Source organism: Homalodisca vitripennis, chromosome 4, assembly GCF_021130785.1.
Source record: "Homalodisca vitripennis isolate AUS2020 chromosome 4, UT_GWSS_2.1, whole genome shotgun sequence".
Lineage (NCBI taxonomy): Eukaryota > Metazoa > Arthropoda > Insecta > Hemiptera > Cicadellidae > Homalodisca > Homalodisca vitripennis.
In genome coordinates, this window is record NC_060210.1 from 159907106 (window position 1) to 159934669 (window position 27564).

Sequence of the window (27564 nt, forward strand, 5' to 3'; positions counted from 1 at the left end):
ATTCCCCTTTGGCCTTAATAAATTATTAATTAAATTAATTCTCAAAATTCGCCATATAGGAAACTTTCTGAAGTCATGTTCGGCATCATGAAGCCAATTATCAGATTTGACATGTTCATATCCGTGTTTTTATGTTAATTTTCTTACATGCATTATTGGTGGCCATCTTTATTATAGTCCCATAATAACAATATTAAATGTCATGCACTTTTATGACGTTATTTCTATTCATAGAATTATAGGAGTTGTCTCATTTATTTAAAAACAAAATCTCAAACATTTTTGTACTTCATCTTTTAAATATTCAAAAAGTATACACTTTATTGTTTGAATGCTCATTAAATTATATCTCTAATACGAGACACCTCCCATAACGCTGAAATAAAAAGTATGAGCGTAAAAGCACATGAGGTTTAACATTGTTCGTATGGGGTAAAAAAAGCCAAGGTCATTTTCACTACAGCCGACTCTGAACCTTACATTGTAGGATTGATATCCGAAGAAGAGAGCAATTAAGTACCAGTTTTTAAGATGTTTCAGTTTTGTCACATATGACAGTGAGTAGAAGTAGAATAAATAGTGACAACTACATCTACGTTACTCAGTTAAAGAAGTTTCAGAACATTTCATTGTATAAAATTCTTGACCATACTTTAAGTAACTGTGAGAACGTACGAGATCTGACAATAAAATAACCGGATTAGGGTTATAACTTGTTTTATTTTAAATTTTCCATAACTTTTAAATTATCACTTTCAATATACTCCCCCACTAATTTAATTCCCTTCTATGTGACTTTTTTAGTGGTTTGAAGTTCTCTCCTAAGAGCATGTTGATGATCTCTTCTTTCACAGCTTAAGCTATCTCAAATCATGTTCGTTTCAATGTCGATTTCACTTTTGGGAAGACCAAAAAGCCGCAGAAAGCAAGATCTGGTGAGTATTGCACACAGTGTTGTCTTGCTTAGACAAAAAATTACCAATTCAGTATGTCCTGGTGAAAGAACTATAACTTGTTTTTCTAGAAATCAGGTCATATCCTTATTCGTTCACAGAGCATAAATAAGACTAAGATAATAGTCCTTATTCACTTTTGACCTTTTCACCTAATTAATGTTCAACATACCATGAATGTCACAAAGTACCATCAAGCTATAAATTGGATAATCATCTTCAATCTCATCTCTCTGTATAAATAATAACATTTTATAAATATATATGGTAATTCAAATATTAAATTTTGAACACAGGATAGAATTTAAGAAAATAATTTTAAAACCAATCCCATAATTACTTTTGAATTTTTTTTTCAAATTAAATTTCAGAAGTAGCCTAAATCTTAGGAATTGAAAAACCTTATATTTTTATTTGGAATTGTGATTTTTATGCTCATTGTTCCCACCTGTTAAACTTTATGGACGTTCGCAATCATGCACCTGATAATATAAAAAGTTTCTGAAGTGTAACAATCATACAGAGGCACTTACCTGTATCATTGTTTACTGTAGTCAACATTTATTATACAGGGTGTCCAAAAAGTCCCGGGTCGGTTAAATATTTTTCAAAATATTTAAAATAGAGCTACAAAACCTTACACAAAGTTACTGGACATAAAAATCTATTTTATCACATATTCAGTGATCCGCTACTTCCTCAGGGGGGGCGGCCCGCTAGAAGTCAGAAGAAATCTTAAACGTAAGCATAGGTTGATATGCATATCAAATTAAAGGTCTATATTAGTAGAGTACAGAGCCGCAAACCCGACCTCAAACGGATAACCGAGTCAAAAATGACAGCCGTTCAAAGATGGCTAGAGTTTGCAACTTAGGTTAATGTAATAATACACTGATGAGCTTTTTGATTTTAACTTTACTAACATTAAAAAATGGACATGAGGTGTTTCTCAAATGACTGATTCAATTGTAAACAGTTTTGAGTTATTAAAGTTAAAATCAAAAAGCTCATCAGTGTATTTTGTTACATTAACCTAAGTTGCAAACTCTAGCCATCTTTGAACGGCTGTCATTTTTGACTCGGTTATCCGTTTGAGGTCGGGTTTGCGGCTCTGTACTCTAATAATATAGACCTTTAATTTGATATGCATATCAACCTATGCTTACGTTTAAGATTTTCTTCTGACTCCTAGCGGGCCACCCCCCCTGAGGAAGTAGCGGATCACTGAATATGTGATAAAATAGATTTTTGTGTTCAGTAACTTTGTGTAAGGTTTTGTAGCTCTATTTTAAATATTTTGAAAAATATTTAACCGACCCGGGACTTTTTGGACACCCTGTATATCAATTGCAGTATTTATATCTATCCTTGGCATATACAAGATTTGGCTATCAAATATTTGGAGATGTAGCCGTAGGAGTTGTTTGGTAGGTTATACATTTGGAGTATTTCATACATAAAAATACATATTGCAGTATTAAAATAAACTTTATTTAATTAATACTTTCATATTAAAATCTATTTCATTAAGTCTCTGTAACAAGGCTTCAATCAATGAAAATCCAACAAGCCATACTATTGTAGCACCATAAACGTTATTTATTCTTAAGTCTAAAATAATAAAAATGACAAGTGTGACATTTAAGATAAAATGGAATGTTTTCCTTCATAAAACTAAATGGAATGGAACATGTATGTCTTAAGTTGTAATTTCTTATTCTTTGCTAACAAGACAAAGGAAATGTCCTGAATTCCAAAAAGTATCCAAATAACATAAATTATACACATAACAAGTATGTTCTAATAGTTTTTCATTCAGTATCATCTTGTATTGGAATGTCCATAACAATATTTACACAAACAACATTGCCAGCAGTGGTTACATGTGCCGAGTGTTGCCAAAGTTGATGCCACTCTGGGTGGCACCCTTGTTGCTGCCATACTGTAAGCTGATCACCCCCTGTCCTGCCTTCAACTGTTCCTCTGTGAAGTTGCGAACATTCTTCTCTGCTTCCTTCGGACCGATGCTAGGTTGTCCAAACTGTGATCCCTGTTAACAGGTTACTCAACTTATGCAGGTTGAATGAACAGATTTAAAGCCAAACAATAAGATTTAGGTACTTGTACATTATCCCGACCACGCTTACTTTTTGTTTGCTTGCAATTAAAAATAACAAAAATGTACCTTACTGCAATAAAAGAAACATTAAACAAGAATAAATATTTTTTCATTTTGTATTGTTGTATTGGTTAATCTTTATATCGATGGGCAAAGGTCAGTCGAAAGACCCCTCAGCAAGGAGATTAGCTTTGCTCTTGGGTAAATAGGTTGACAGACGGACCTTGGATAGGACAGTTGGACCATCATTGCACCCACCTGGAACTACACCCCAGAGACTCGTCAGGGGTTGGAATATCTGGTCACTATAATTGGTCTCTTAAGTAAAAGTTTGACTCTAACAGCATATACATCGGGCAAACTGGGCAGGCTTTTTCAAAATCAGATTTAAGGAACATTGTCCCAACCCGTGGTTAAATAAATAAAAATTGTCTTTTGCCCAGCATCTCACAACAGTCACGACATGGAGGAAGTTAATGATAATTCAACATTTATATAAATGCAAGAAAGGCCGTAATACTCTCGAAGAATATAAAATATGTAAACATTTCAAACATCAAGACTCTGATTGCAATATTTTAAAGAAGAAACTTGAGTTTAGTTCACATTATATTTTTAACAATATTCTTTGACACTATATCTTATCATCAGCTGATAAACCAACAGACAAGAACATACCAGGAAGAAGAGTGAAGTACCAGCTGCACATTTCTACTGTCACCCTGGTAGTGACTGGGCAGTAGGCATACTATCACGTTGTAATTATTTGTTGATTATGTTTATGTAATTATGTTGATTGCCCTTATTTATTTTTTGGATATTGCATTTATGTTATTTTTAAAAGTTTTAAACTTTGACAATCCCTTGTGGAGCACTTTTACTTTTTTGTTTTTAACCAGCTATGATAATGGTTCTGATACATGTAGTTAGTGGTCATCTACAACATTATGGAACTGTTTGACAAAGTATAGTGCCATAATTTAGTTATTATACAGTTCCGATAGACTATGAATTTTTATTTATAACTGTTAAAATAGTACTTCCAATGCATTAGTTGTTTTAAATTCGTCACTGGCACAATCTAGAGTAAAGTTTAGATATTAACTTTGTATTTGCTGTTTCAGGAAACTTTTCAAATCTTTCTCTTCATATAAACCTTTTTCAGATTTCAATGAATATTTTACAAAACGAATTAAACAAATTGGTCTAGCTGTTCTTGAGATTAGTGCTAGCAACATATTTAGTAATTACTTTTTATTTATATGATAACAAATTTGAAAATAAAACATCAAATATAATAAGAATATTTAGGTACAGTCGACTCTCGATAACTCGAACCTCGATAAGTCGAATTCTTTGATAACTCGAATTATTTTCCGTTCCCTTGAGAAAACCTGCCTAAGTCGAAAAAAAACCATGCGTAACTCGAATTAATTTTGCACCCGAATGTTACCTTAATAACTCGAAGTGATAGAAAAATTACCTCTATAACTCGAAGTTCAGTAGATAAGTCGAAGTTATTTTCAAATTTGAATTGTATGTACGTATGAATTGTAGGCATACATTGCAGTGTGACAGTAAGTACAAATGCTGTATGTAGTTACAGTACATACATTAGTTTTGTAAAGGATTTAGGGAATAAAAAACATAGTTTATTTGTACCTCTATAACTCGAATTTTATTTTGTTTACCTCTGTAAGTCGAATTTAGTGAAATATTACCTCTATAACTCAAACTATTCTTAAGTAGAACTATACGTAACTCGAAGAACACAGCCGTTCCCTTGAAATTCGAGTTATGGAGAGTCAACTGTAATTTTAATATCCCAATCTAAAACATAAATAAATTATTGGAACAGCAAATTGCTTGAATATCCACAATTCTCCATCTAAACATTGAGGAAGCCTGCTGGCTTCGGCCAGATTTGGTATTACATGTTTTCATGAAAACAATGTGAAAACGGATTGGCACTTGAATTACTACCATATTTATTATATTACGTACTACCTACTGAATTATCCATCAACATGGATAAGTGACTTACCTTTCTGCCCAGTGACTGTAAACAAATGACAACAGAGTTGAGGTTTTGTCTCTCCCACAAGTCCACTGTCTGGAATGTTTCTTGAGCTGGGACTCCCATTTGACGAGCTATTTCTAAGAAAGCATTTATATTTTCCATACATTTGAATGCCATTGTGCTCTGGTTAATTTTCTTGACTGACCCAGGTTTCATTATGTTAACCAATCTGGAAAAATAATTCATCGTTAAATAAATTATGATAACCAACAACATTAAATTTAAACTCTTTCAATCCTAATGTCCGTTTATACAGAATGTTCCAGGCCTGATACAGGCAATGTATTTAAAATTGGTTCAGGACATCAAAATAATAAAAATAATAGTCATAATAGCCATATTTATTAATATTTTAATGGTTCTAGCTACAGTGCTGGATATCATTACACATATTGTTAACCAAAGAGCATCAATATATGATACAATCTGTTTGATACCAATGGGTTTGGTTGGTACCAATCTACCTAACAAAATCTGAAAATTGAGGATTTGAAAACATGTCCATAAACATCTACTGAACTTTGTTTAATTTTTTTATTGTTAAAAACTTATTAAGACTAAAAAAATATCAGTTTACCAAATCTTTCCACTTTCTTCAAGCAAATATTTTACGTATGCATAAGTACGAATAAGTTCATGCTGATTGTAATTTATAGATAGATTTCATATAAATTTGTCTGTTGTTATTTCCCTCACAATGAGACTTCTGGGAAATTCATTTGCATTTTGCATCATGGTCCTCAGGAACTCCACCGTAATCCAAAAAAAAAAAAAAATACTAATAAGCCATGCCTCTTCTTTTATTGAATTGAATGGCACAATTTTTTAAAGTCTCTCAGTATGTTTCTGAACTAATTGTGTTCTCATGAGGTGTACAATCATCAACAAGCAACACCTCCTTTTTCTCAAAAAAACATAGTACGCAAGATTTTTCAGGTGAAATTGTGTGATGATGAAAAAAAATCATGAAGCAACTGTTAATTTTCACTTTTTTGTTCACTTTCTGTTCCAAATAGCTAGAGATCAATAACGGTTGCTCACTCCATTCCTCTTCATGAACGTCTTTTTGGCCATCTTTTAAAAAGCTCTTACCCATTTGCATACTATTCCACCACTTATGTTTTGTTCATATACCTTATATAACTGATGGTGATTTCTATTGGTTTCTAACCTTTAGCATTAAAAGAATAGTACATATTTAACATTAGGAACGATTCTCAATTGAGTAGAGGCAATTTAAATTTGTTTAAATAAATTTAAACACTCTACAGTTTAACTGTGTTAGCTCCAGTCTGTAACATGTTTGTGTGTGCATGCATATATTATTTGCTGTATATGATTTCTAGTAGACAATAAATGTTAATTTATTTATGATTATGTTAATAGGATATTTTTAGTGTAGTGGATTATATTGTTAACCCCTTAACGGTTTTCTTTTTGTACCGATATATTTTTTGCTTAATTTGTTTGCTTTTTTTATAGAGACATGTTTAAAGAGTTTAGATATATATTTTTTTATGCAAAAAAAATACATTAGTGTCTTTTCAAATTCTTTTTAAATATTGTCTACTAAGTCATTTTCACCATCCGTGACATCATCAAGCATACAAAGACAACTGTCTATTTGCGTGTCACATATTTCCATAGTATAATAAACCCTACATATAAATCTACAAAATAGTTCAGGACGGGTAATGTGCAACAAGATGCAGTAGCTGTCTGCACTGTGCCACTACAACGAACCAAGGAAGTGCTGACATCTAGTAGAAAATATCATAACTATTTGTGCGAAATGTGATAGTGGCATAGAAATGCTTCTTAGACAATATTATAGCAGACAACAGAATAAAACAGGAACAAAATTAAAATGCGTAATGTTATGTCAGTAGTACAATTTTATGCAATTGCTATGAGCATAATATTAGGTCAGAAACCATGAAGGGATTAAGAGTTTGAGAGTAATTCCTTTTCAGATTGGTTTATTTCAAATATGCAAAAATTTCCAAAATATTGAAAAGTGTATGGTTAGTTAATCACTTGTATCTTTATACCTAATACCTAAACTGTATAAATATATTGAATTATTTTTAAATAAGCGTCATTAACTTCTTACCCTTCTTTTATTTATAGACCATGATGAACTCAACTGAAACTAATCAACTAATCCATATTTGAATTTAATTACATTTTTAATTCTTTCTGTTAATACTGTTTATACCAAGACACAAAGTCAATAATCCCTAGGTTGTCTATTGGTGGCTTATTTCTCTTTAATTTAAAATAGGTTCATTACATTCTTTGTAATGTTGAGAGCACATTTAGTGATTTTATCTTTTGCTCTGCACACCAATTTTTAATTAACTATTCCTCTATCAGGTTTTTAATTGCTTTAAAACCAATTTTTTGGTTAATACTATAATAATTTTGGCTCTTTTTAAAAACAAAAAGGAATAAAATATTCTAATTCTAAATTATTATAACTGAAGGGATTATTGATTTTGCTTATTTTGTTGTACTTAGTAATTTATGCAAAGTAAACAGACTACCTAATACATACCTACACAATAATTGGCCATCTTTTAATGTTTCGTAAAAGTTGTCCACATCTCCACTTGTATTGAAGTCTTCATTCGTGATAGCCCTCACCCACTCCAGACTCTCTTGGGCCAACTCTTCACTGTACTTGCTGTTTATCTGTGAACAGGGGAAATTATAGTTACTCAGAGAAGAGAGATTTCTTTTTACAAATGCACCATTCAGCAGATTATATACTAGTCATAATCTTATTATTATTTTGTAGTATTCTTATAATACATTTTTAACCCCAACTATTCATACAGCTTTTTCCCTGTATTGATTCTGTTAGATAAGAAAAAAACACTGCCCCAAAAGTAGGTAACATCTTAGTCCATACTGTCAATCTGATTATTACTTTTTGAAGCAAGTGTAACATCTTTAAAAAAGGAAAAAAGTATGTCTTTAAATTTGACATATCTCCATTAAGGTGATAAAAATATTAAGAAATTATAATTAATCATTTCGAAACCCAAAATATGAAAAAAGATTTAAAGTATGCAAAGCTGTTACAGTGAACACTAACAATCAAGATGGTTGTCACCAATGCAACTGGCTTTTAATATATCACTTGTCATTAATAATTTAATTTTTTAATAATAAAATAAGTAGTTTGATAACGATTTCAATTATGATGAATAAAAGTCATTAATAAACTCAGTACCTATCAATAGCAAGAGCTGAGTGGGACTAACTGAAAAGTGAATTCTATAACTTAAATTTTACAGAATCATGCAGGCAAAAATCTTCCTTCATATTCTTGTCATTCTCATTTTATACGTGTTAATATATAATTTAAATGACTTTCACTAATAATCTGTCAACTCTGCCAGAAATGTGTAAAGATTTTGTTTAAAACTTTTATGTTGTACAGTAGGTACTTGTTCCCAAATTGATTAAATGAAAATTCAGCAAAAGAGCTCAACAATAATCGGAGTACATGACAGCAGCGATCTTTTTTAACCAAATATCTTATAAATTAATTGTTTAAATGAAGAGAGCCATTAACACTATTTTGCTTGAATAATGTCAGTGAGTAATGGCAGTGAGGCTCTACTATACACCTCTGCCTGGCCTGGGCTGTAGAGGATGTATGACTAGGAAGTTTTAATCAAGGCAAAGTGGGAAGTAGGAAGTGAGGGGATAAGGGAGATGGGTGTTGAACTCACAAACTTTCTAGAGAGAGCTTTCACCTTTGAAACATAATACGAGCTCACATTACATACACATATTATTGTATAGTAAGTACTACATGTTTTCCGTTAGTCACTGGCTGACTGACACAAGATTGGATATTTTAGAAGTACTAATGGGCACAGACATGGAAATTAGGAAACTGGTGTAGCACTGGAGCAAGTGACATGACAGTCTGAACACTCCATTGATCCCTTTTAATATTTATCTACCTGTAGCATTTTTTAAATAGTCAAGAAATGATTTTGAAGTAAAACAATTCTAACCCAGTAAACCTTCATTTGCTCTCTTGAAACTAGCCCATGAATGATCTCTCTATTATGAAAAGATCCATAAGGCTGTAGAAAACATTCTAAAAATGTATAGCAATTTTAAAAGTACCCAAAATATTGTACACAATGTGTTTATCTCAAAAATTTTTAATGACCACTATACAAAATAACATGTATAAATAATTGCTTGAGGTTTATGGGGTCTGTAATAAATAAAACAACAAGGTTTATTAGAATTGAATATTGTGGTTTGAATGTAATTTTTCCAAATAAATTAAAAACTATGAGCAAATTAATGCTGCTATAGCTTTAATTTCTTAAGAAATGTTTTAAACTTATTATGTTAATAACTATTGATCAAGCACATATGCCACTATTATTTTGATTAACTTTCAACTCCACATTAACGGACTAACAAATTGACTGACTGTAAAAATTTTCTAGAAACACAAACATACAAACCCATATTTTGGAAACGTTACATTGACGATATCTTCATGATATGGACATATAGTAACGAACAATTACAACATTTTTTACAATCACTGAACACTTTCTGCAACTTAAAATTTACGTGGGAGATATCTGATTCAATTGTGAGTTTCCTGGATATAGATATTTTTATTGAAAATCAGAAGTTGAAAACTAAGATCAATATAAAAAACACCAACACATTTTAATATCTACATTATGGCAGTTGTCATCCGTCCCATGTCAAAAAAAGCCATTCCAAAGAGTTTAGCTAAAAGAGGCCAAAATTTATGCAGTGACAAATATCACTTAGAACAATATATTGATAATTTATTATCAGCATTTTCCAAAAGGGGTTATCCACGCAAACTTTTAAACAACAAACTGAACACTAAATCACTATCAATTGGAACAAATAAATCTAAATTTGACAATAATGATCCAAAGTTTTTAACAAAATACCACCCTGGACTTTATAAAATTAACAATATACTTCGGGTAGCATACAGTTTATTGGACAGCTCTGCTTCAACTAAAAACATTTTCAAATACATTCCAAAAATAAGATTTAGAAAACCACCAGTTTTGAAAGATATATTTTAGTCCATCCAAAATTACCTAAGCACAAAGACCAAGAAACCATAACAGTTGGGTCACATCCATGCAATAAACCCAGGTGTTTAGTTTGCAACATGTGCTCTACTTCAAAAACATTTACAAGTAGTTCTACAAAAAAATCATACAGTATATTTGAAGACTTAACATGCAAATCAAAAAATATTGTTTACCAAATTCAGTGCAAGTTATGCCCTAAAGATTATATTGGCTCAACGATAAATTCTCTTAGGACAAGGATGACAGGGCACAGGTATGCATATAAACATAAGAAGACAGAGCAACCTCTAGTGGCACATGGTTTAATACATAATTTAAATTTTGAAGACACATATTCAGTGAAACCAATTAGAAAAATATCAGAAAATTTAAGTACAAACAGTCTAAGAACCATGGAACAAGCCCATCAACTCGTCACTAAATCAAAATTTCCAAGTGGATTAAATTTGAAGTGACTTAGTCAACAAAGTGAATTTATAAAATTAAATCATATGTTTACCATTCTACATAATTCATTCTTAATTTTCATTTTCTGTGTTGATGTTTTGTTTTAATTTTATTATGTTCTTATAGCCCTATTTATATGTTTGTAATTTCCTGAAGACGGCTTAAGCCGAAATATAGAAACTGTTACTGTAATACATTTGAAGATTTCTTATTGAAGATTAATATATTATATATATATATATATATATATATATATATATATATATATATATATATATATATATATATATAATTTAAAAAAAAGAAAGTAAAACATTATACATTCCAATAAAACAACAAGGCATTCACTTATTTTAAGGGAATCCATAATTTAAATAAATAAAGTAACTATGTCAGGTACCATTTTTTATAAATATAGAATCTATGGCAAAACATCAACATTTCCATGAAACTTGCTAAAGCGACTGAACAATCTTTATGAGAAACTTCAATCATCTTTGTGTTAGAACCAATAGTCTACATTTACATACAATCTAGGATAGCATGCATTTGATAATCAATTTACAGTTAATAGAGTATCAGATGAGCAGTTTTTGTAACAATCAAAATTCTCATACAAATCCAGGTTGTCAAAACATTTGATGATCAATTTACAGTTAGTACAGAATCAGATGACCAATGTTTGTCACAATCAAAATTCTGATAGAATCGGGGTTATCAAAGCATTTGATAATCAATTTACAGTTAATAGAGTATCATATGAGCAGTTTTTGTAACAATCAAAATTCTCATTCAAATCCAGGTTGTCAAAGCATTTGATGATCAATTTACAGTTAGTACAGTATCAAATGAGCAATGTTTGTCACAATCAAATTTCTGATACAATCCGGGTTGTCAAAGAATTTTCCAGTTAGTACAGTATCAGATGATTAAGTCCCAGTAGCCATCATCACATAATTCTAACTGTTCGCTCTCTGCTCTCTCCGGTGATGTAGGGCAAGGGTCTGAGTCACCTCGCCTTATACGGCCCGGCCAGCCGGCCTTCGCCATATCTCGCCTGACACTCCACTCCACTCTCCACCACCGCCACTTTCCTTTATCAACCGCGCCGCTCTGTTATCTCCCACCACTTGCTAGCGACATTCCACCTTCCTCGTGCTCTGCTCTCGGTCTTGGGTACAGTTCTGGCTCATGGATCCACCGTAAATGAAACATTTACTTAAGGTTACCAATGACCTTAGGAAACTCCTACTATTTCAAGTTTATATCTATAAATAAATGTTACGATTGGTAAATAAAAGAATAAAATTGAGAGACAACTTTAAAGGACGGAGAAGAATCGGTAAACAAACACACAAGTAAACTGTTAGGAAATTACGAATATGCCAGCTAAAATGAATAAAAGCCCCTGCTTTGTAATTTCTATCTGTACAATTCCAGGCATATTATTTAGAAATCAATAATAAGTACTCAAACAGCCAAAGCTTTATGTATTATGAATGAAAGTAAAATTAAAGTTTATAAATGGTATCATATCATCGATATACTCTTAAAATACGAGTATACTTCTTTCAATAGTTCGAATTACAGTTTGTCTAAGTACCGTGGTATATTATTTAAAAATAACTGGTAGGTTTTCAAATAGCCAATGCTATTTTTTATGATTTTGGCCCTGTAGTTAGAATCATTATTTGTCCAAAGTATCGTTTATTCAAGGAGAAATTGAAGACTATGACCCTGTAAAACCTGCCATATACCCAGTACTAAAGATATCCTAATTTTATCCTTTAATTTTTGTAGTTTGCCAGTACATAGTTGAATTGCTATTTTTCTGCTACCCCTCGATTCTTGTACGTAACACTCTAACTAAACAAACGCCAATACCTCTATTACTAAGTACTTTATTCAAACGTGTTTTAATTGGTTCTTTTCATTTCGGCACAGTTTAATCCAACTAAAATTTACTACTAATATTACACTCCGAATAATAATAATTTTGTATCATTTGTGCTCACTCGTGGTATGTGACACTTAGTTTTATTGCTCGCATATAAGGTAATAAATAATAAATTCTTTATTACATTTTAAAATACATACTTTTGAAAACGTACAGTGACCCGCTCCGTACATTTAGTTTGAGGTTAAGCAGCATGAATACTCAGACTTGCGCTATGTTTTATAAAAGACCGTGTCTAAACTTCGGCGACTAAGTAAGTGTTTGAGTCTGTGTATCCGAAAGTATTAAATTTAGCAAACCAGTTATTATTGATTATGTGATGACTATTTCAGTCATTTCAGGTTTATGGTAGGAAAGACTATACAAATACAGAATATTTATTGCCAACGATAAAGTTTAACGCAAAGACGAAAACAATTGCCTATAAAAATCCACACGTGTAAAATAAACTCCAGGAAATTGATAATCATTATGTTCACGCGATGGGCGTTTGTTTAAGCGAGCTAACGTGTTAATCAACCAACAGCCCGTGAAATCATACCATGCTGCATCACACTCACGCACGCGTACAGTTGCGTACAGTTCCCACAGTCCGGTTAGTTGACTCGAAACTGTAGTTCTATTGTGTTATTTGTTTATATTTTGATAGTAGTTCCACTTTATATTTGTGTTTCTGTAACTGATAGTAATCCACGCGTGTCAAAGTCCAGCAACCGAGAATTGATTAACGTTTATGTTGAAACTTAACAAACATTTTAGATTTTTACTACAGTACAATTATTCACTGTGTAAGTAAAACACATTTGTGAGCAATACGGTACACGGTTGAGAGAAAATGACACAAATATCTGTTGTGAGATGAATTATGTAAAGATTGGGATTAGCTTATCTGCGTAGTTCAATAGGTTCTGTAACTAGTCGACTGAGCCTTGTTAGTCACAAAGAGTCACTGATACGATTGTTGAGTTTTCTTAGAAAGGCATTTCCACCTTTTTCCCTCTCTCTCTCTCTGTACATTTCTTGGTATCTGTATTGATCAATGCCGATTCTCATTGAGGCTGTAGTCAGACTTCCCCAGGCGTGCTTATAATGGCGGACGTCTCGCAAACGTGAGAGTAGGCATGTAAAAAAAATACAGAAAACAAATACCTAGTTATACTGCAAGGAAAAGAAGAATTACTGTTTAATGAATATATACTGTTTGAAAATCTTCTAGTTGACATTGGTACTTTAGGTACTATTAAAAAAATACACGAATATCTAAATTCACCCCTTTACACGCCAATGAGGATTACGGCACTACGCTGCGAGTGTGGCCAGACTGGACCTTGCGGGAAACCACCCAGCGGTACAGTCAGGTAATGTGAGAACTGTGACACCGCCACGGATACTTTCCGGGTCGGTTCCTAGCCGAGAGGTCGAGTGACACGTGCCAGTGCGGCTCATGCTGGAGGACATGTTCTAATACGAACAAGAGCGTCCCGAGCACAAGCATGTGGAGTGTGGCCAGACTGGACCTTGCAGGAAACCATCCAGCGGTACAGTCAGGTAATGTGAGAACTGTGACACCACCACGGATACTTTCCGGGTCGGTTCCTAGCCGAGAGGTCGAGTGACACGTGCCAGTGCGGCTCATGCTGGAGGACATGTTCTAATACGAACAAGAGCGTCCCGAGCACAAGCATGTGGAGTGTGGCCAGACTGGACCTTGCAGGAAACCACCCAGCGGTACAGTCAGGTAATGTGAGAACTGTGACACCGCCACGGATACTTTCCGGGTCGGTTCCTTGCCAAGAGGTCGAGTGACACGTGCCAGTGCGGCTCATACTGGAGGACATGTTCTAATACGAACACGAGTGTCCCTAGTACAAGCATGTGGAGTGTGGCCAGACTGGACCTTGCAGGAAACCACTCAGCGGTACAGTCTGGTAATGTGAGAACTTTGACACCACCGTATCCGTACTTTCCTGGTCGGTTCCTTAGCCGAGAGGTCGAGTGACACGTGCCAGTGCGGCTCGTGCTGGAGGACATGTTCTGACACGAGCGTCTCGAGCACAAGCATTTGGAGTGGCTGATGAGCTTAAGTTGGGGTAAATTAATTCATCGCGAGTGAATCTGATCTAAGAAGTAAATAAAATTGTATAAATGTTGGCAATACAATGGAGCAACAATATTCAGTTACTTACAACATTATTTTTTCAAATACGAGCAACGTATCGCTTCTTCAGTAATGTGCACAAGTCAGTAAATCACACCTCGACTCGATCCGAAGAGCAACCCTTGTCAGGGTTGTGTAAGAGAACCAATATAGTTCAAGTTTTTTTCCTAGAGTACGTTCGTTACGCAGAAAGAATGAATTGGAATCACTGTAGGCTCGGTGTGGACTCCGAATTCCGATCGGTACTGTAGAATATGGAGGAAACATAAAGTGTCAAGTGTTATCGATATATTGCACATCTTGCTACTTATCCGTGTTTAGCATGGTGACTGGTAAAGTAACGCGGACAAGTTAAGACTACTAATTGATTGTTTTGTTCATTCTTCGGGTCAGGGATGGTCGTGTGTGCCCGACTGGGTAGCTGACAACAGCTTAAAAGCTACCAACTAGCCAATTGCGGATTGATAAGGGGGCCATTGTGTGTACCATCCTTGGTTTAATTCTTGGAAGATTGTAAATTTTGCTTGTTCCTGTGGTCGCAATAGGAGTACTTATGCATTCCAAGTGGAAATTAAAGCGTATTGCTTAAGCTTGGGTAGCCATTGCTCGTGGTGGTAGACGAAGATTACTTCCAATGTACCTGTAGGAGGGGTGAATGCAGACGTCTGAGTTCACCTGATGATTTCGAAATGAGGAGAATAACAGTTTTCATTAACGCAATGTATGGATGGATTATACTTCCATTCAAATTCCTATGCTTTGAATTACTCATAGATCCATTTGGTTTACATTTGAACTTGAACCACATTCCACCTAACAGCAAACAAACTACACACGGAAACGCAACAAGAGCAATGTGGCACTCTGATATGTGTTTAACCAGACCAATGACCTTGTGACGCGTATTGTCACAATACCCATGATTATTGTATTACGTGCCATGGTTCTGTATTCGATAAGCTGTACTTTATCCTATTATTGTTACATCTGACACAATAGGAGTTGCTCGACACTGATGAAAGCTGCAGTAAGCCCGATGAGGGCGACTTTTGTGTTACTAATACTCGGACACGCAATATAAAAATAGCATATATTTTCTAAAACAAAGTACTATGAACTATCCTCATACTGAATCTTTTAGCAATTGTTTCCTCCTAAAAATTGTGACCACATTGGCAATTTAGTTGACACAAATAATAAAAATTAACATTTACATAATTATAATTATGCATATCGGCGGACAGTGAATATGCAAGATCAGGTTGTACTCACTTTATTAGAGGTTTACGATTTGATCAATTAAGTACAACAAAATTTTATAACAATATTATAAAACACAAAAATTGTATTAACTGAACTTTGAAATTAAATGTATTTGATTACGAGGATTCGAGGGTGAATTATTATTAAAAGACAATTAAGGATGATGATATAAAAAAATAAAGAATTGTAATTGTAAACAGCAGCCAGCGAAGCGGCTCCTTATCAGAGATGCCGGCGACCCACGGAGAACGAGCAGGTTCACGGGAAAGTTCCACAATTAATTGACCACCAATTAGAGGGACTCACACTCGTCAATTCAATTCCTAATGATACTGCATTAGCCACTCACTGATTATTCATTTTTATAAATAAACAGAGATGTCTTTAAGAAATTATGTTTCAATATTACTTATTCTTCTGAACAGTACAAATTAAGAGTTTTCTTATTACAATTTCCAGGTTAACCTACTCTAATCTCTACTGGTACATTTTTTCAAACGTTATCAGTTAATAACTTGATGGCAGTTAATTATCAATAACTAGTTGACCAATTTTAGGAAAATTTTAGTGCCTCAATTTGTGTATACGTGCAAAGAAGCACATTACACAATAGAATGCAAGTAAAATAGGCGATGAGTAGTAAAAAAATACATATTTAATAAAAGGAAAACCTTTTCCAAAGCGTAAGCTCTTAAACCGAGAAGTCATGGGTTCGGTTCCCGGAGAGGTCAATAAATACTTGTCAGAGGATTTGGTATCAATTTACAATAACGTGACCATGGAAAGGTATGTTCATTTCTTTCCCTGAAAACTACAATTTTTCCTGAAAACAATAGTGAAGAAAAAATTCGTCGGCAACGAAAATCAAAGGAGTTATGATTTTTTGAAATCCTCTGAAAACTCTGTTTTTGACAGTACCTCTGGCAATACTATCCATATTTGACAGTTTGGTATTACTCCGCGGCTCTCTCAAATAAAGAAGGGACGCCATTTTGAACTATTTTGTTCCCCCGTGTCTATTCTTAACCTCCTAGTTCAGTAGTGGTAATGGCACACCTTTGTGTTGGATGTTCATTAAGGTAAGTGATAAGTTACTGAAATGATGCTGACTAGTACGTTAATCCTGTCAACGATGCCTGCCCGCTGCGCAGTGCTGCGCACTGCTTGCACTTTTAGAAAAAAAAAATTAACTCGAGCTTGCAAAAGTCGAATCCCAGATCACGTGATGCCCCTGCTCCTTAACGCAATAATGCCTTAAAGGCATCAATGTAATACAATAATATACTTTCCCCCCCAGTTTATATGCACCTGTGATAATAATACTTGGCTATAAATGCCCAACCCATGAAAAAAATGTCCATTTTCCATGGTCACGCTATTGTAAATAAATACCGAGGATTTGTACGGTTTTCACGTAAAAACGTTTAGTGTGATGTACAAAAATTTTCAGAGGCAATAAAACTAAGTGGAACTCCATGTATTTTAATGCATATTTTCTGCTTTATATACTACAAGAAGTATGCTTATTTTTGCACTTAAGTGTTTGACAATGTGAGCCTCACATTCTTCATTGGTAAAGTTTTGGCGGAGTTAAAAAAGTTCCGCGTGGTCTTTTAGAAATTACGTGACAAGACTTTTGATCTGATGACTGTTTCAGCAGGACGTTTTTTTTTTTTTTTTTTTTTTTTTTTTTTTTTTTTTTTTGAGGATGAAAGTTAAACGATAAATTCTTTGGCTTTTGCTGACGATTATTTCTTGTTTCTTTAAAATCTTTGTCAAACAAGTCCGGTAGAGCAGACAGAGTCGGCCTTTCTTTCAATCCGGACTAATGCAATATTTTGCCTTGTATTCCGAGTAAAAACAATAAAAGCTTCCATAATGAATTTACGAATATACGCAAATAATCATTTTTCAAACGTCTTGTAGGAAACAACATTACCATGAAGAAATACAAGAGCACATTCAGTAATACCTTTTAAACCCCAGCAGAAGTTGAAAAGTATGCCGCTCATGTCTCTTTCTCTATATTCATCGTAGTTGCACTTATAAACGTGTTGGTATACTTCGGTTCGGCGAAGGATTCGGCAAAAGGTTGTGCCTGCAGCTACTTTTTATGCCACCGTGTGAGACTGTGGAGAAACATCCTCCCCACCCAGGGGCTTTCCACCACCCCTGGTTTGATTCTTAACATCAACTCTGGTCGTTACAGAGGTATTCCGTTTCGAGTTGGTCGAGTAAACAGCTGATTGGGTGAACACTATTCGTGACTGTGGACACGGTAGTTTAAGTTCAGATAGGAGGTTTAGAGCACGTCTTAACCTAAACGTTAGACTCAGGAAAAGTCTGAATGCATGAATGTAGGTGGATTCCCTCATAATTACGAATTCAGATTCACTCAAGTTTGAATCAACTGCCTTCCAGAATTGTTACGCACAACAGCAGAAATGGCATTTCGATATCCTGTAGCGTGAGATTGCACAGCAGCAGTTCGACACTGATAGCGGAAGTGAACGGCTTTTGGAAATTAAATCTAAATATCCAACAAGTACAAGGACTGTTCTTTGACAAGTCCACTTTAATTTTGAAATTAATAAACTGCTAATTAATAAATCATTTTTAAAGTGATTTGAGAAAGTATTCTCCTGTCTATCCACCCTAATTATATATATATATATATATATATATATATATATATATATATATATATATATATATATTAATTAGTTAGATTTTAAACTGAATAATTAAATGCAGTAAAACTCAATCAAAACCTTATGTAAAGGGATTTTGTGAAACTTTCGGATTTCTCTACACGTATCATACTTATACTGGTTATATTGGCTCTAATTGCATATAACACTATTGTTAAATTTGTTATTTAATCATGAATCAATTTAATATACCAGTTACCATCACTTTTGTCATGAACTTGGCAATATTGGCTTTGTCGTTTATGTATAATGCAAAGCTAATGATAGAATAAGGTGATCGCCAGAGTGGGTAGGTGGAGGTGCCTCCGGGTATAGAATATTTCGCCCACTCAACATCAATAAAGAACATCGAAATATCTTACAAAGCCTGATACAGAAAAGAAGACAAAGTGAATAATGAATAATAATTCACACTAAAACAATACAAATTCATGCGGCACATTCCCAGCACCGGCACTAGAATTTGTGGCACTCTAGGTGAAAACACATTTTTCGTCCCCATTAAAAGAGTCTTTTTTATACCCAAGTCTTCGGTGGATTCTGACAAGTACGGAATTTCGGAAAACATTTTAGTTAATGATCGTTATAACAAAGAATTAAATTTTCGTATCCTCAGCGATTCACAACACATTTTAATATAGTTGAAAGCTAACGAAATTTCCAGCCGAAGCAAAGTCGGGATTATGTGTAAGAGGGAGAATGCCAGAATGGGTTTAGTTTTGGCAATCATAACATGATGAAATAAAGTTACAAACATTTAATTACTTTCATATTCAAATACGATGTCAACACCAAATTTCCGCTATATAATACATATTTGTACATATATATATATATATATATATATATATATATATATATATATATAAATGGTTGTTTTAATCTTATTGCGGAAATTCTCATAAGCTATATTTTATCCTCAAAATCTGGTACTCTGGTACTGGTACTGGTACTGGTAAATCTGGTACTGGTAATCTGGTTTTATCCTCAATTTCAATCGTTTTAGTTGGACTTCAATTCAATATTATTTAGTGTTCATAGATTTTCTGAACTTCATTAGAAGTTCTGTAGGTCTAATAGTTATTGGCACCTAAGATTTTTTTTTAACAAACTTACAAATAAATAAATACACGTTTTTTTTTTTTGTTACAACCTTAAATTGTTTAATACAGCCAAAAATGACACTTTAGAACTTGTCACACTATTCATTCTAATGGGTAAATCTAGCTAAACAGGTCATCCAGGTTTTAAAACCAATTAAAAACCAATATTCATGAACAACATTACAAGCACAATGGGTTTCTGGAATTGTATTTTCGATTTGTGAAGCAAAACATTCCAAGAAATGCTATCCGTATAAAGTTTAGTTTAACGATACGTCGGCAGCAGATAACATATCTAACGAGTAGAACATAGAGTATCGCTGCATACTTTACACACAAGTACGGGTGTGGTCGAGGTGACAAGGCAGTGTGAGACGGCTCTAGTACAGTACAGTACGGAACAGAAGGTACAGTAAAGTGCAGTGCAGTTCAGTACAGTACAGTGCAGTAGAATGCTGATAAGGCGATAATATTGTACCTACTCAGGTTATTCATGTTGCAATACTTCGTTCACTGACAGGTCATAATCATTTCCTCGATTCATAATTTAACACAGCAACATTCCACAAATGTACTTTGCTATCAAAGAATTATTAAGAACCCCTGCACAAGTTCGTTAATAAATTACTCAACTAAACGTTGTATTATTATCGTTTTAAAATGTTTCGCCGTTTTATCAATAAGGAAGAATCAGGTTTCAAACGAGTTCGCGGAATTTACAATCAGCAACTTTTGATCATCATTCGTAGGCTACCAATTCTCCAAACATTACTAAGTATAGTATTCATATATGATTCCAAATTCAATTAATCTATTATTTTTTTCATTAATTAAAAGAACAAATATTAAAATATGATTTAATGCACACTTGCAAACGATGAAATTTTAAGAGCCCACCTGCCCACCTTACTACTACTCATACTCATCCTTCCTAATGAATTAATCAACCTACTGTATGGTTCATCTCTTCATAAATAAAAACAAGATAAGAATACGTTACACCAAGAGTCGTGTATCAGGCTTCGCTGAATTTGCTTGCAAAATGTTAGATAAATAGCTCATTTCACTCTAACATCCCACCGGTACACAAAAAAGAAATTATGTCAGCCTACTGAGTGATAAGGCTTCAATGACGTTCAACCTAATTACGTGATTGGGACAATCATAGAACTCATTCTTGTTTATGTAGAAGTTTCTAAAGTCTACATATGACATGATGTATTGATACATTCATATTTTTGTTCATAAAGTTAGGCTGCATAGAATGTTCACAGAATAACAACTTTCAGATAGCTAGAGGAGGATACTACACCAGATAGCTAGAGGAGGATACTACACCAGATAGCTAGAGGAGGGTACTACACCAGATAGCTAGAGGAGGGTACTACACCAGATAGCTAGAGGAGGGTACTACACCAGATAGCTAGAGGAGGATACTACACCAGATAGCTAGAGGAGGGTACTACACCAGATAGCTAGAGGAGGATACTACACCAGATAGCTAGAGGAGGATACTACACCAGATAGCTAGAGGAGGGTACTACACCAGATAGCTAGAGGAGGGTACTACACCAGATAGCTAGAGGAGGGTACTACACCAGATAGCTAGAGGAGGGTACTACACCAAAGGAGTGCGCTGAAATCAAGTCCTGAATATTAATCATGACGGTTCATTCTATTGTGTTTCCTTTCCACTCTATGAATAAGCATGTCACATTTTAAAATCTCATGATTATACTCGGTTTCTTTACACATTTGTGTATTCTACTAATTTCTCGTTACCATCATGGTTACCCATAAGGCCAATGGAAATAAATATATTCGCTAACGCACAGCCAAATTCCGTGGAGTGGCAGTGTTGCCAATATAGAAATGAGGATACAAATTGTCAAGTCTACAGATTAGTTCTTTTTCGAGATATTGTATAGACAAAAAGACAGACAGAAATTAAATTTTCCCAGCCTACCGAGTCATAAGCTTTGCTAATGCTCAGCCAATAAGTACTAATATTTTTCTGTTGATAAAAAGGATATTATATATTATTACAGGAGGATCCACACATGATAGACCTCATTCTACAGTTAGAATAAGCGAGAATGTACAGCCTTGCTCATCCCACCAACCACCTTGATTACAGAATTAAGGCCACAATTGAAACAAAAATGGACTTAAAATGTTTTTGGGTACAAGTGTTCAGTAATAACACACATTTCACTTTCACATTTACCATGTACTTGTCAAACTCACCTTACAAAATCCAGACCACTCACGTTGTTTAGGACACAACACCTGTTTATTTTAAACGGGGTCTACTGGATTACATATCCCACACTAGATAAACAATGGTTGTTTTGGGGTGAAGTCTAAATACGATGGTTTGGTGATGTGGGAACCAAAGATTTGTAGCTCAAACTCTAGTGTCCGCATAAGACCCGTGTTCACACCAGCTATTGACTCAACACTGCTTATTGAGACGTCAAGTTGGGGATTCTTTAAACAGTCAGGCCATGTTCTATAGGTCTTGATCTTTTAATCTCAAATCGTATATACAATTATTTAATCTTAACATCACATCCCATTAAATGGTTTACAATCCTCGAAGAGATGAGTTCTTATATTGTCACGTGATGAATGTAATACTGTACTTTGAAAATATGTTATGTCACTGATAAACAAAACAATAGAAATTCTAAATAAAGTCTTGAAGATGCCAATTTTGCGTCTCTTTTTAAATCAACGTAAAGTACATAATAGTCCGACACTTTAATCAGATTGAATTTCCAGTACACAGGACGCTACTTTTTAATTAAAATGATAAATGGTGTAACTGAAGACTCCGTAACGTCAATTTGTAACGTGACAAGTGTCATAAACATCGGCCGCAGACTCACCGACAGTGCAGCAAAGGAGTGCATCCCATGATACCAGTTGTAAGATTACAGCAGATAGTTTGAACCCAAATACCCCCGCGGATAGAAAGCATAGTGATGAATTTTTCAATATCTTCACAGAATTAAAATAAGATTCAACTGATACATAAGCCTCAAAAGATCATACCCACATGCCCTCGCAATGTGACTACTGAGCAGTGTGCGGTTAGAAGATGAGCAGCAGTATGTAGGTCAGGCTGAGCACAGGATCGATACACCCCTTCATCAGAGACAACACGGCCGCTGCTGTCACAAACAGCTGATTTGGTTCAGTAACTACACGTCATTTGATAATTTCTAAATCAAAACTTCGTATACATATACTTGCAATGTGAGCGGCGTTATGTTAGTTCTGTTACTGTAGTTGCTGTTAGTTAGAAGATGAGCAGCAGTATGTAGGTCAGACTGAGCACAGGATCGATACACCCCTTCATCAGAGACAACACGGTCGCTGCTGTCACAAACAGCTGATCTGGTTCAGTATCTACACGTCATTTGATAATTTCTAAATCAAAACTTCGTATACATATACTTGCAATGTGAGCGGCGTTATGTTAGTTCTGTTACTGTAGTTGCTGTTAGTTAGAAGATGAGCAGCAGTATGTAGGTCAGACTGAACACAGGATCGATACACCCCTTCATCAGAGACAACACGGCCGCTGCTGAGTCACAAACAGCTGATTTGGTTCAGTATCTACACGTCATTTGATAATTTCAACATCAAAACTTCGTATACATATACTTGCAATGTGAGCAGCGTTACTGTTAGTTCTGTTACTGCAGTTACTGTTAGTTAGAAGATGAGCAGCAATATGTAGGTCAGGCTGAGCACAGGATCGAAACACCCCTTCATCTGAGACAACAGCCGCTGCTGGGTCACAATCAGCTGGTCTGGTTCAGTATCTACACGTCATTTGATAATTTCTAAATCAAAACTTCGTATACATATACTTGCAATGTGAGCGGCGTTATGTTAGTTCTGTTACTGTAGTTGCTGTTAGTTAGAAGATGAGCAGCAGTATGTAGGTCAGACTGAACACAGGATCGATACACCCCTTCATCAGAGACAACACGGCCGCTGCTGAGTCACAAACAGCTAATTTGGTTCAGTATCTACACGTCATTTGATAATTTCAACATCAAAACTTCGTATACATATACTTGCAATGTGAGCGGCGTTATGTTAGTTCTGTTACTGTAGTTGCTGTTAGTTAGAAGATGAGCAGCAGTATGTAGGTCAGACTGAGCACAGGATCGATACACCCCTTCATCAGAGACAACACGGCCGCTGCTGTCACAAACAGCTGATCTGGTTCAGTATCTACACGTCATTTGATAATTTCTAAATCAAAACTTCGTATACATATACTTGCAATGTGAGCGGCGTTATGTTAGTTCTGTTACTGTAGTTGCTGTTAGTTAGAAGATGAGCAGCAGTATGTAGGTCAGACTGAACACAGGATCGATACACCCCTTCATCAGAGACAACACGGCCGCTGCTGAGTCACAAACAGCTGATTTGGTTCAGTATCTACACGTCATTTGATAATTTCAACATCAAAACTTCGTATACATATACTTGCAATGTGAGCAGCGTTACTGTTAGTTCTGTTACTGCAGTTACTGTTAGTTAGAAGATGAGCAGCAATATGTAGGTCAGGCTGAGCACAGGATCGAAACACCCCTTCATCTGAGACAACAGCCGCTGCTGGGTCACAATCAGCTGGTCTGGTTCAGTATCTACACGTCATTTGATAATTTCTTAATCATAACTTCGTATACATACACTTGCAATGTGAGCGGCGTTACTGTTAGTACTGTTTACTGTAGTTACTGTTAGTTAGAAGATGAGCAGCAGTATGTAGGTCAGGCTGAGCACAGGATCGATACACCCCCTCATCAGAGACAACACGGCCGCTGCTGTCACAAACAGCTGATTTGGTTCAGTATCTACACGTCATTTGATAATTTCTAAATCATAACTTCGTATACATACACTTGCAATGTGAGCGGCGTTACTGTTAGTACTGTTACTGTAGTTACTGTTAGTTAAAAGATGAGCAGCAGTATGTAGGTCAGACTGAACACAGGATCGATACACCCCTTCATCTGAGGCAACACGGCCGCTGCTGGGTCGCAATCAGCTGACCTGGTTCAGTATTATCTCTGTTTTATCTTATTTAAGCCTCAGTGTCAGCTATGCCGGCTTCGAAGTGCACTGTTTTTTTTATTTTTAAAGTAAAAAGTACATGATTGGATCTCCCCGGGATTTGAACCCGTGATCTCTCGGTTAGAGAGTCGAGACTATAACCATTAGTCTACGGAGGAGGACTAATATACCTTTTTTGATATCTTCCCATTTCTACCTCTACCAAAACTAGCGCGGTTAACGATCGATTTCTTCTTTGGTGATAAATTTTCTATACATTCAAGAAAGCCCATGTAGTGGCTTGCACAATGCAACTGGCTCTTAGCTCCGGTACTAGTAAGACGTGTCTCATTGAGAACAACAATCGATACACCCATTCACCTGGGATTAACACGGCCGCGGCTGCTTTGCAATCTACTGATGTGTTTTTTTAAATAATAAACACGTAATATTACTATATCAGTACCAGACTTTGTGTAAATGCACTAATAATTGGAGCAGTATTATAATTAGAATATGAGCAGTAATATGTAGGTCACATTGAGAGCAATCGATACACTTCGTCTGGGAGAACACGGCCGCGGCTGCAAGTATCTATGTAGAGCGACATTGAGTCTAGTAGATAAACAGGGAAGTAATTAATGTAGATGGTATTCAGTATGCATTACTAACTGTGACGACATGACGACAAGGCATATTTATTAAGCTACTCGTATTTACCATAGCTTGAAAATAATTTGTATTGATGTTTGCAAACATTCAAATTGAGTAAAGGTTGTCAATTATACTGATGTTTAGGTAGTATCTAATTATACGGTATCTAATTCATCCTAATTATACGGATTTGTGTGTATTCTTCTTGAAGAATGTTATGTCATTTACAGAAGTATCCTGACATTCGATTTTGTATTTGTAAAGTAATTGTACGCATTGCATTTTGCATGGATGAATGGAGTTGGTTATTAATATATTGTACTTATTAATCAAGATAACAATACACAATTTATTTTACAGAGAGGTTTTACGTGGTACTATATTTAAATGTTTATTGGTGCCATTGTTTATTTTCAACAATGTGGCCACCTTCAAAGTTCCTATTGGAACATGATATATTGTGGTATTTATTTTTGTTATCAACATTATGTGTGTATGTATATACACAAATATACAGTGTGAATTAAAAGTATAGATACACTCTGTTTAGTTTTTTATGGATAAAGATGGAGGGATGGATCTCGGGACACTTTTAAAGGAAATAGAAGTGAACCTTTTAGTCACGGTTACAACTCGTTATCCCAAAATGGGATTTGGGGGGAGGGCCTCGAGATTTTTAAATATAAAGACCCATTAAGTGACATCTCATTTGAAATGTCTTGATAAAAGAAGAACAGTGGAAACTAGAGCTATTCAACAAAATACTAAGTTACTCGACGATCAAAACCGTCCTCACTTAGCTCATGAACTAAACTAATTTTATATGCTTTATAACCACTGTCATGTTAAACTTTACAGACTGATTTTTTACTGAATTTGAAGAAGGAAAATCCTCAAAATATGATATTTAATACTCGTTTTAAATTCTTCAGTAACTATTTGAAAGACAATAGCATTTGGAATATTTACCATTGTTATACGTTACAACATATATAACATATTTAAAATTTATAAAGTATCACATATTTTGTAACATACAACCATGGCAAATGTCTGAAAACATACAATTCTTTTAAAGCATCCATCAACATTACCAAACTTGATGTACCTTTAAACTGAGTACAACAATTTTCTTTGAACACCAAAAACAAATATTGGAAAATAAATGTAAGATAGTTTTGACTATTAACTAAGTTTGCTTGTTGCTTTATATCTAGATACAAAATTTCATTCAGAGGTTCTAAACGTTATGACATTCAAGAACACACTTAAACGCATTTCTAACGTTTGTTTAACAAGATTTAAACGTGTTTTTCAACGTAATTTTCGTATCTAGCCAATAAATGAAAGAGTGCAAACTGGAGTAAGGAAGGTTATGATTGTATGATCGCCAACGAGGAATGTGGTTAAATTAAATGACCGCTAAAGTAAACCTGCAGACAGTCACTTACGACGTTACGTTGAGTGTGGGAGTGGCCGCTTGCCGGCCGGTTCTATCAATACGTCCACCAACTGATTGTCAGCTAACATCTTAATGACATTAAATCTCGAAAATTATACACGATTTTAATTGATTATTTCTCACTTTTAAAATGTGAAGAAATTATATTAGTACGTGAAACCACTGTACGTAAAATTGGCGTCGCGACATTTCTTCAACAATCAAAGAATAAAATGTATACCGTACTTTTATTCATAACTAGTTATCAAAATCAAGTATTCTTAATATAAAATATAGCCAAAAATACAATTGTCAACTTACTTTCCGCTGTGCCTCAGCAGCAAATCCAGACTTGGTTGCTCGGTTGTTGGCCATGTCCACTCACTACGGTATAGTCTATTCTCACGGAACACACCTCAACTTGACTCACAACTGGTCTCTGGTAGCCGCGCAATCTAGTGTCAGTGCGCTCC

The 27564-nt window shown here is 34.7% G+C and overlaps 1 protein-coding gene across 1 annotated transcript; it reads right to left on the reverse strand.

The window, feature by feature from the left end:
• Positions 1-2422: 2422 nt before the first annotated feature.
• LOC124360454 (myophilin) lies at positions 2423-27564 on the reverse strand. Its single transcript, XM_046814098.1, has 4 exons — positions 27413-27564; positions 7710-7846; positions 5117-5321; positions 2423-3003 (listed from the first exon to the last, which is right to left on the reverse strand). The coding sequence occupies exons 1-4, from the start codon at positions 27464-27466 to the stop codon at positions 2833-2835; spliced, it is 567 nt and encodes a 188-aa protein (XP_046670054.1). The 5' UTR covers positions 27467-27564; the 3' UTR covers positions 2423-2832.